At 38.1% G+C, this 11,299-nt stretch overlaps 1 protein-coding gene across 1 annotated transcript in view; it reads right to left on the reverse strand.

The window, feature by feature from the left end:
• WDR41 (WD repeat domain 41) overlaps positions 1–11,299 on the reverse strand; it is a 93,660-nt gene that overhangs the window by 38,709 nt on the left and 43,652 nt on the right. The window contains 2 exon segments of the mRNA XM_007943441.1: positions 650–761; positions 7,580–7,643. Coding sequence (XP_007941632.1) covers positions 650–761; positions 7,580–7,643 — 176 coding nt within the window.

Consider the following 11,299-nt stretch of genomic DNA (forward strand, 5'->3'; position numbering starts at 1 on the left):
CACGGTGGCTGCGATGATGGGCTCAAGTTTAGCAGGGATTGTGGGGCTGGCGTGGGATCGGGCAGTGTTTCGTTCTGCTGTGCATGGGGTCACTATGAGTTGGAAATGACTCGACGGCACTTAACAACAACAAACAACATATCTTACACAACTCTTAACTTAAATTGAAGGAGCTCTTGTCACTCAGTGCTAAGGCATCTGACTGCTAACCAGAAGGTCAGTGGTTCAAACCCATCAGACACTCTGTGGAAGAAAGATGAGACAATCTACTTCCATAAAGATTTACTGCCTTGGTAATCCAATGGGGGTAACTATGAGTCAGAATCGACTCAATGGCAGTGTGTTTGGTTTGGTTTGAACCTGCATTGAACAAATCTGGCTACATGTTATTTTCAGACCAAAAAAGATACATGTCCTATCTTTGACCTCTGTATTCATAGAAAGTCTCTTTGAAGACTCATTGTGTCTTTGTTTGGTTTGGTTTGAACCTGTACTGAACAAATCTGGCTACATGTTATTTTCAGACCAGAAAAGATACATCTCCTATCTTTGACCTTTGTATTCACAGAAGAAAGTCTCTTTGAAGACTCATTGTGTCTTTTAGAGTCAGTCAATTACAATTCACAATTACCTGGATTTTGTTTTTTACCTGTATCAGAAAGGTGACTAGTCTTACACAGGAGATCTAATTCTCGGTTCCACACACACAGGTCATTCCCACCAGAGAGCCAAACATCTAGTCTCTGAAGAACAGTTAAACACTGCAAAATTGATTTAAAATGTGTATCAGTTTTAAAACACATTCATTTATTATTTTGATGATTTTAAAGTATGTCCACAAATTCTCTGAAACTCTTTCCTTCAAGAGGAACTGAAATATGGACTCTACTAAGTGACTCTCACTCATTGCTATCAAATTGGTCCCGACTCCTAGCAACCCCTCCTTGGGTTTCTGAGATGATATCTCTACCGAAATAGATTGCCCAATCTTCTTTCTGAGGAGTGGCTAGTGGGTTTGAACCACCCAGCCTTCTGGTTAGCAGTAAAATGCCTTAGGCACTATGACACCAGAGCACCCACTAAATGACTAACTTCTAATAAATAGAATGTGGCAGAAGGCATAGCATGTGACTTCCAAGACTAGGTCATAAAAGATATGTGGCTTCCTCTTTCCACACTCCTGGATCATTCACTCTATGAAGACACTTGCAGTCTTATGGAAAGAAGTCCATATGGCAAGGGGCTGACTTCTCCAAACAACCAGCAACAGTAACTTGCTAAACATGTAAGTGAGACTCCTAGAAAGGAGATCTCCAGTCCCAGTCACGCCTTCAGATGGCAGCAACCTCATCAGAGACCCTGAACCAGAACCACCCAGCTAAGCCACTCTTGGATTTCTGACCACAAATACTGTGAGATAATAAATGTTTATTGTGTTAAGTCAGTTAAGTTTTCAAATAGTTCCAAACAGTTTATTACTCAATAATAGATAACTAAGGCTCTGGTGGTTTAGTCCCTAAGGTATCTGACTGCTAACCAGAAGGTTGGTGGTTCAAACCCATGAGCCACTCTGCAGAAGAAAGATGGGGCAATCTACTTCTGTAAAGACTTACCGCCTCACAAACCCAACAGGGGTCACCATAAGTCGGACTCGACTCAACAGCAGTGAGTTTGGCTCTTTCTGGTTTTAATAGATAACCAACACAGAACGCTTAAAATAAGTTCTTTTTTAGATAAAAACACAACATATCCTTCATTAGTATCTCTTTATTTTCTCAGTAATTCTATACATTTGGTAGCTTCAGGAAAGTGAGTGTTCCAAGGACTGTGGAATTCCTTTACCTTTAACAGTACTCTCCCCACTGATAAACTTTGAGCAGCAGTATAGCAAGAAAGAAAAAAATGTTTGAATTTTTTAATAAAAAGGAAAGGGTTCTGGTAGTCTTGCCTGAGGGTGAGGGTGCTTTTAAAACTGCTGTAATAGAAATAGTTGAAAAAAAGTCAATGCAGTTTATATTTCCAGAGATCCTACCACGTCGAATTACTGTTTTTTTTTTTTTTTTTAAATAATGGTACTGCATTTTTTTTTTTAATTGTTGAATAATACACTGTTGGGAGCTCTGGTGGTGCAGTGCCTAAGGTATTTGACTGCTAACCAGAAGGCTGACAGTTCAAATCCACCAGCCACTCCTCGAAAGGAAGACTGGGCAATCTACTTCCATAGAGATACTGCCTCGGAAACCCAAGGAGGGGCCACTATGAGTCAGATCCGACTTGACAGCAGTGAGAGTACAAGTATCTCATTTTGTTTATCCATTCATCAGCTGAAGGACATTTAAATTGTTTCTACTTTTTGGCTATCATAGATAATATTGCTATCAACATTCATGTACACCTCTTTGTGTTTTCATTTTTCTTGAGTATATACCCAAGAGTGGGACTGATTGGGTCACATGGTAACTCTACACTTAACACTTTGAGGAACTACCAAACTATTTTCCAAAGCAGCTAGATCATCTCACAACTCTACCAGCAATGTATGAGATTCCAATTTCTCTCTATCCTCACCAACACTTGTTATTGTCTGTCTTTTAGATTTCAGCCATTTTATTACACATGGGAATAGTATCTTAATGTGATTTGACTTGCATTTCTCTGTCAGTTAACAATATAGAGCAATTTTTTATGTGCTTATTGGCCACCTTCTTTGGAGAAATATTAAGACTTCTATTTTTAATTGGGTTGTCTTCATATTGCTGACTTGTAAGAGTTCTTTATATATTCTTGGTACTAGTCCCTTATCATACATCATTTATAAACACTTTCTCATATTCTGTGGGTTATCTTTTCACTTCCTTGATGTCTTCTGAAGCACAGTTTTTAATTTTGATGAAGTCCAATTGATTTAGTCCTTCTGTTTTTGTTGTCATATCTAAGATACCCAAACCAAAGTTACAAAGATTTACTACTATATTTTCTTCTAAGAGTATTATAGTTTCAGCTCTTACATTTAGTTCTTCAACTATTAATTATTGTACACAGTGTGAGGTAAGGGTCCAACTTGATTCTTCTGCATTTAAAGATGCAATTGTGCCACCAAAAAAAAAAAAAAAAAAAAAAACCCCACCACCCAATCTCACTGCCATTGAGTCAATTCGATTCATAGCGACCCCTCCTTGGGTTTCCAAGGTGGTATCTCTACAGAAGTAGATTGCCCAATCTCCTGAGGAGTGGCTGGTGGGTTTGAACCACCAGCCTTCTGGTTAGCAGTCAAAAGCCTTAGGCACTACCACCACAACTCCTAACTGTGCCACAGAACCCTACAATTTTTTCCCCATTGAATGGACTTAGCACCCTTGTCAAAAACCCAGTAACCATAAATGTGAGGGTCTGTTCCTGCATTTTCAATTCTATTCCATTGATCTATGAGTCAACCCTTAAACCAGTACAACACTGTCTTATTCCTCTGTTGTTGTAGTAAATTTTGAAATTGTGAAGTATCAGTCTTCCAACTTTTTTCTTCCTTTTAAAGACTATATGGCTATTCTAAAGCCCTTGTATTTCCACCTGAATTTTAGGATCAACTTGTCAATTTCTGCAAAACAAGACAGCTAGGATTTTGATAGGCACTGCATTCAATCTGTAGACCAGTTTGGGTAATATTGCAATTTAAAAGAATATTAAATCTGATTGGTGACCATGAGATGTCTCTCCATTTATTTAGATTTTCTTTCATTTCTTTAAACAATGTTTTTCACTTCTTCAAACAATGTTTTATACTTTTCAAAGTATAAGTCTTCCACTTCTTTAAATTAATTCCTAAGTATTTTATTCTTTTGGATGCTACTGTAAATGCAGAAATTGGTAACATCTTCAATTACTTCATCTTTGGCATCAGTGGTTACTGCATAAATTTGAATAATAATTGTATTAACTGGTCTTCCCTGTGGACAGATTAATATTACCCTATCACAAACAGCATTGTACCTCAGGATAAATCCTGAAATGTTCTTTTTGACGATGAATGCAATGCATTTCCTCTTCAATCTGTCATTCCTGGCACAGTAGACCATGTTTGTCTGGTCATTTTAAAATAACCAATACTAGTTCATTTTAGCTCATTAATATCTAAGATATCAATTCTTTTTTTTTCCCTTTACCATCCCCAACCGTAACCCAGCCTCCTCCCCTCCCTGCCCAGTAACCCCTTCTCCCACCTCCCCCCCATCTGTGCTCCTCATAGTAATGCACTCCTGTGTGCCTTGCATTTCCTCATGTGAATGTTGCTCCTCTGGTGCCTCGTGGTCGATCGCTCCAAGGGATGCATTTCCACAGAGTATGGGGGTGCACCACTTGGGGCTGAGTGGTCTACATGTACATCTTGTTTACTATTGGGCTGAGAGCCAGCCCCTGGGAGTGAGTTTTATTCCAGGCCCAGAATGTATCCCAGGGCCGTAGTATCGGGGGTCTCACCAGGCTCCATTCAACCAATAATTCTGGTCATTATTGAGTTTTTGGGTTTTGTTCCATGTTGTTCCTCCCACTCTATCCAGGATCTCCAGTTTTCCTCCTTTCCTCAGTGGTTGGCACTGGTAGTCAGGTACCATCTAATTCTTCTAAGGTATCAATTTTTATGCATTTCATTCTTGATGACTTCCAAGTTTCTTATATTCATACTTCATACATTTCACATTTGGGTAATTAAGGTCAACTTTACTTTGAGGAGGCAGCTCTTCTCCAGTTTTATTTTGAGTGCTTTCCAACTTAAGGGGCTCATCTTCCAGCACTGTATCAGACAACACTCTATAGCTATTCCTAAGGTTTCACTAGTCAATTTTTTCAGAAGTAGACTGTCAGGTACTCCTTCCTAGTCTGTCTTAGTCTAGAAATGCTGCTGAAGCCTGCCCACCACTGGTGACCCTGCTGGTATTTGGGTTATCAGTGGCAAAGCTTCCAGCACCACAGCAACATCCAAGCCACCACACTATGAACAAACTGACAGATAAGTGGTGCATCTCACACACACACACACACACACAATTTAACGTTTTTATTATAAGACATTTAGGATACTGCCAATTATCCATTTTAAAAAATTTCTTTATAGTATACATTTCTTTTCAAAAATCTCTGCTAAAGTTTCTGATTATTTCCTTAAAAGAGTTTCAGTACAGGCTCAACACCCGTAATCTTTTTTTTTTTTTTAAATTTGGGTGAAAGTTCATTTTCCATACAACAGTTCATACACATTTTGTTTCATGACATCGACTGCAATCCCCATAATGTTACAGCTCTCTGCCTACTTCCTCCCTGTAGATAGTTACCTTTTCCCTGTGTCCTTTCCTATGCATTTCTACCCTCTGAGCTATCTCCCTCTCCTATCTCCCTCTCCTATCTCCCTGATCTTCCATGGTTGATTGTTCTAAATAGTGTACCTACTTGGTGCAACTGTTCACTTTGTAGGCCTGTCTCCTGTTTGGCCGGAAGCCATGGGAGTGAGTTCAATCATTTTTAAAAATTCATAAATAATGCCAAACTCCCTACTAGGGAAATCATATCAATTTATGCTCTCAACAACAAAAGTATGTCAATTTCACCATCTCCTTGCTTGCACAGAACTTTATAAAAACGTTTACTACTTTGAAAAATAAATAACACTATTTATTACATTTATTAGTAATCCAAAATTCTCTGATAAATTATTTGTTCAAGAACCACTGAGTTTTAGCCTAGTGAGACCCCTGAGACCATGGCCCCTAGTCACCTTTCATGTCTGCAATTGATCTTACTCTGGTGGCTTCCAGCCAAACAACAGACAGGCATTTGGGGTGAACATTTACATCAGGCAGATATACTCCTTGGAGCAATCAATAGTGGGAGAGCAGAAGGGCAGTGTTTGCACAGGGAGACAGCTCAGGGAGCTGGAGTGCATGGGAGAGAAGGATACAGGGAAGAGATAACTATGGGGAGGAAGTGGGAAGAGAGATGTTGCATTGTGGGGAAATGTCATAAAACAAAATGCATATGATGAACTTCTGTATCGAAAATGAATTTGTTCTGTAAACTCACTCAAATAACAATAAAAAGAAAAGAAACACTGAGTTTTAACTATGAGCTAAAATGAATGCAGTATTATTTTCAACAGCATCTTTTAAACTTGTGATTTAGGTTAAAGTTTACCAAACAAACTGGTTTTCCATTCAATAATTCATGTACATTTTGCTTTGTGACACTCACTGGAACCCCCACAATGTAACAGGACTCATCCCATTTTCTCTGTTTATCATTTTCATTCCTCCTTGTTTCCTATCTCTTCCTGCCTTCTGAGCTTTAGCCCTGGGCAAATGCTGCCCTTCTGATCTCATATGGTTGATTGTTGTAATGTGTACATACCTGCCTGGTATTACTGTTCACTTTATACCTTATCATTTGGATGAAAGTTGACCCAGGGGGGTTGAGTTCAGTTCCTGGCTTGAAGGGTGTCTAAGGGCCTTAATCTTGGGAGTTCCACCAGTCTTTATCAGACTGGTAAAACCAAACCAAACTCACTGTCATTAAGTTGATTCCGACTCAGCAATATTCAAAAGGTTGCCAAAGCTGTAAATTTTTACAGAAGCAGAATGCCTCATCTTTCTTCCATGGAGCGGCTGGTGAGTTTGAACCTCTGACCTTTCAGTTTCCAGCCAAATGTCTTAATCATGACACCACCATAGCTAAGTAAACATAGTCCTTTATGATTTTGAGTTTTGTTCCACATTTTTCCCCACTCTATCTGGGACCTCTTATTGTGATCCCTTTCAGAGATGTCAGCAGTAGCAGCAGGGCACATTCTAGCTCTTCTGCTGAAGGCAGGGGCTCATGTGCTCCATCAGTCAATTGGATTAAGTGGTTCCTTGTGTCTTTGATTTTCTTCACTCTTCTTTGTTCCAGATGGGGAAAGAACAATAGTTGCACCTAAGACTGGACACTCACAATCTCTTAAGAACTCAGTTGCTACTCACTAAAGTAGGATGTAGGACATTGTCTCTGTGACTGTTTTATGCCAATTAACCATAGTGTCCCCAAAGACTATAGTCCTAAGCCCCTATACCCAGTATCTCCTTCCCTCAAGGTGTTTGGTTCTGACCAAGAAGTTTTCATAACTTTGCCCCCCCCATATGTTCCACTGTATTCATGAATATATTTGCATCATATATAAATACATATATAAAGACATCCTCTGCCAAATATGTATATATTTGTGGATATTTCTAACAATTTTTTATGTGAAGCAGGACTATAGCAGAAGTAAATAAATACAATTGCCTAGCTAAGTGTAATACCTAGCATTATAGTAAAATCAAGTACTTTTTTCCTTAGCTTGCTGTAGGGATTTGCCCCTTGTTGCAATTTCAAAGCAAACATTCTACATTATATAGTCCCAAAAACCTAGTCTTAGAAAAATCAAGTAACTGTAGGTGTGAGTCAAAGAAATCATTTTTATAACCTACAAAGGTAATACCACCTAATTTATTAATCAACTTTTCTAAGACGATAATAGATCATTACCATAAAAGCATGTATCTGCATAAGATTTTACCTTTACAGTAGACTGGAAGCATGATACTCTCTGAACTTGTCTGCCAGTATCACAATCCCATACATGAATTTATGTTAAGGAATAATTTCTAAACAGAATTTTAAAATCTTAATTAGAAGATTATTTTTCTAACTAACAAATATATCCAGGGAGTTCTGGTGGCACAGTGGTCAAGTATTCAGCTGCTTCATGGGAGTAAGATGAGGCAGTCTCCTTCCATAAAGATTTACAGTCTCGGAAACCTTACAGGCAGTTCTACTCTGTACCATCAGGTTGTTATGATTCAGGATGGACATATTACCAGGGGATTTGGTGTGATTTAACAAATATATCACAGGAGTTACACATTTAATTACAAATATATTTATAAACAACAAAATATACAGTGTTTATGGGAGCTCTGGTAGCATAGTGGCTAAGACACTTGCCTGCTAACCAGACGGCTGGCAGTTCAAATCCACCAGTCACTCCTCGGAAGGAAGGTTGGGCAATCCTACTTCCGTAGTGATACTGCTCGGGAAACCCAAGGAGGGGTCGCTATGAGTCGGGTTTGACTCGACGGCACATAACAACAACAACAACATACTACGACAAAAATTAATTCATATAATGACTTATCACCTTAGCAGAACAGACTTATGAACTATAATAAATTTGCGGTATATTTTATATCCAACTATTTGAAAATGTCAACAGAATGAGTGGTCTTAGGTGTTAAATCTATACATGCAATAAATATGGCAACTGTTTAAATGTTAAGATTTATTCTTCAAAATAGTCTTCCATAAGCTAATAAACATTGTGCATGAAGTCCTTATCCTAATAATGATCACATCTGTTAATATTTGCTAAAAGGTCTCTGGCATGATTTACTACTCTCAGCCTACTTCAGAAAGATAGTAATAGTGTATAATTATGACCTGTATCCATATTTAATTTGAGGTCCTCTTATAAAATGTCTAAGGTTAGTGTGACTTAAGAAGCATAATGATTTTCACACAATTTATACCATGTCCTATGGAAAGAAAAACATTTTATATCAAATCTCAGAACACATTTATTCATTTATTTATACTCACATTAAAATTAAAGATTGAAACTAATTTTACAAACTACTTAACCTTCCTATGTCCAATGCTTCCTTCTATTTTCTATTATGTTCTATTTCATGATTTAAATGTAGTTAGACTGTTAAGAGGATTAGATAGTACATGTAATACATCAAACAAACTGCTGGCACAGAAAAAAAATGTTATCAGTTATTGTTACAGTACTTTGTAGTCTTAAATTTACCAATCTTTTAGTATTACCTCATAGCCTTTTCACTTATTAATCTATTTGAAAGTTAAATATCTGATATTTAGTAACCTGTACTCTTAAGGCAATCACTTAATAAAAATTAAAAATCAACCTTCAAAATTTAATTAAGGAAATTAGGTAACAGTGAAGCAGGGCAAATTTAGAATTCATTTAAAAAGAACTGACAACTAAGTAACTTAGAATTTATTATTTTTTTTAAGCAAAAAAGTCATTCAGCAAAGAAAATGATTCTGCACTGTCATTTACAAGTAGAATTTATACTGATACTGTCCCAGCAAGGAATCCAAGTTGCACAGTGCTTAAGCACTTGGCTGCTAAGCCAAAGGTTTGTGATTCAAACCAACCAGTCACTCTGCGGAAGAAAGATGCACATACCAGTCTACTCCTGTAAAGATCACAGCTTTGCAAATCCTCTGGGTCAGTTTTACTTTGTCCTACTGTAGTGCCTAAGGCATCTGACTGCTAACCAGAAGGCCAGCACTTCAAACCCACCAGCTCCTCTTTGGATGGAAAACTGGGCATCTACTTCCTTACAGATACCACCTCAGAAACCCACAGAGGGGTCATTATGAATCGGAATCGACTCGACAGCAGTGAGGTTTTTTTTTTGTTTTGTTTTGTTTTTTTGGTTAACTAGTCACAAACAGTTGGAATCAACTCAATAGCAACAGATTTGGTTTTGGGTCCCAGCTCCTCACCTCTGTACTATAACTGTAATTTTAATAATCATCTCTAAATATTATTTACTAAAGTATCTTTTACCAATTGTCTGTTTGTCATACTATGGTGTCTTGCATATTGCCATGATGCTGGAAGCCATGCCACCAGTATTTCAAATATCAGCAGGGTCACTCATGGTGGATAGGTTTCCGTGGAGCTTCTAGACTAACACAGACTAGGAAAAAGGACTTGGCGGTCTATTTCTAAGAAAACTGGGTAGTGAAAACCTCATTAACAGCAGTAGAACACTGTTTGATACAGGGCCAGAAGTTAGCCCCACAAGTTGGAAAACACTCAAAATATGACTGGGAGAGAGCTGCCTCTTTAAAATAGACTCAACCTTAACAACATGGATGGACAAAAGCTTTCAGGACCTTTGTTTGCTGATGCGGAACAATTCAAAATGAGAAGAACAGCTGCAAACATCCATTAATAACTGGAAAGTAGAATTATGAACTATGAATCTAGGAAAACAGGAAGTTATAAAAAATGAAACTAGACAATCATATGGTCTACTATGCCAGGAATAACACATTGAAAAGCAATGACAACCGATTCATTGCAAAAAGAACATTTCAAGATCTATCTTGAATTATAATGCTATCAGCGATAGGATAATATCCATACGTGTAGGAGGATGACTGGTTAATATGACTATTATTCACATTTATGCACCAATGACTAAAGCCAAGGATGAAGAAACTGAAGATATTTACTAACTTCAGCAGACTGAATCGATCAACCATGCACTCAAGATGCATTCATAATTACTGGTGATTAGAATACAAAAGCTGGAATCAAAGCAGCAGCACTGGTAGTTGGAAAATATAACCTTGGTGATAGAAATGATGCCAGAGACTGCATGATGAAATTTTGCAAGACCAACAACTTACTCATTACAAATAACTTTTTAAAACAACAAACAGAAACTATACCTTGCCAGATGGAATACACAGGAAGCAAATTGACTATATCTGAGGAAACAGACAATGGAGAAGTTCAGTATCATCAGAAAGAAACAAGACCAGGGGCCAGCTATGGAACAGAGTATCAAGTACAAGTTGAAGATGTAAAAAATTAAAACAAACCCACAAGAGCCAAAATACAACCTTGAGGATATGCCACTTGAATTTAGAGACCATCTCAGGAACAAATTTGACACACTGAACACCAAACAGTGAAGACCAGATGAGTTATAAGATAGTATCATGGACATTATACATAAAGAAAGCAATGGTGTTGTTGCTGTAGTTGTTAGGTACCATCGAATTGTCCCCAACTCACAGTGACCCTATGCACAGCAGAATGAAACACCGCCTGGTCCCACACCAGCTCCGCAATCCCTGCTTTACTTGACCCCATCACCACAGCCACTGTGTCAATCTATCTCATTGAGGGCCTTGCCCTCTTTCGTTGACCCTCCACCTTACCAAACATGACATCCTTCTCCAGGGAATGGTCCCTTCTGACACGACCAAAGTAGGTTAGATGAAATCTGGCCATTCTCGCTTCCAAGGAGCATTCCATTTGCACTTCTTCCAGAACAGATTTGTTAGTTCTTTTAGTAGTACATGGTTCTTTTGGCATTCTTTGCCAGCACCACATCTCAAAAGCATCAATTGTTCTTCGGTCTTCCCTATTCATTGTCCAGCTCTCACATGCAGATGAGGTGACTGAAAA

Source organism: Orycteropus afer, unplaced genomic scaffold, assembly GCF_000298275.1.
Source record: "Orycteropus afer afer isolate SDZICR_OR568_19922 unplaced genomic scaffold, OryAfe1.0 scaffold00107, whole genome shotgun sequence".
In the NCBI taxonomy this organism is placed as follows: domain Eukaryota; kingdom Metazoa; phylum Chordata; class Mammalia; order Tubulidentata; family Orycteropodidae; genus Orycteropus; species Orycteropus afer.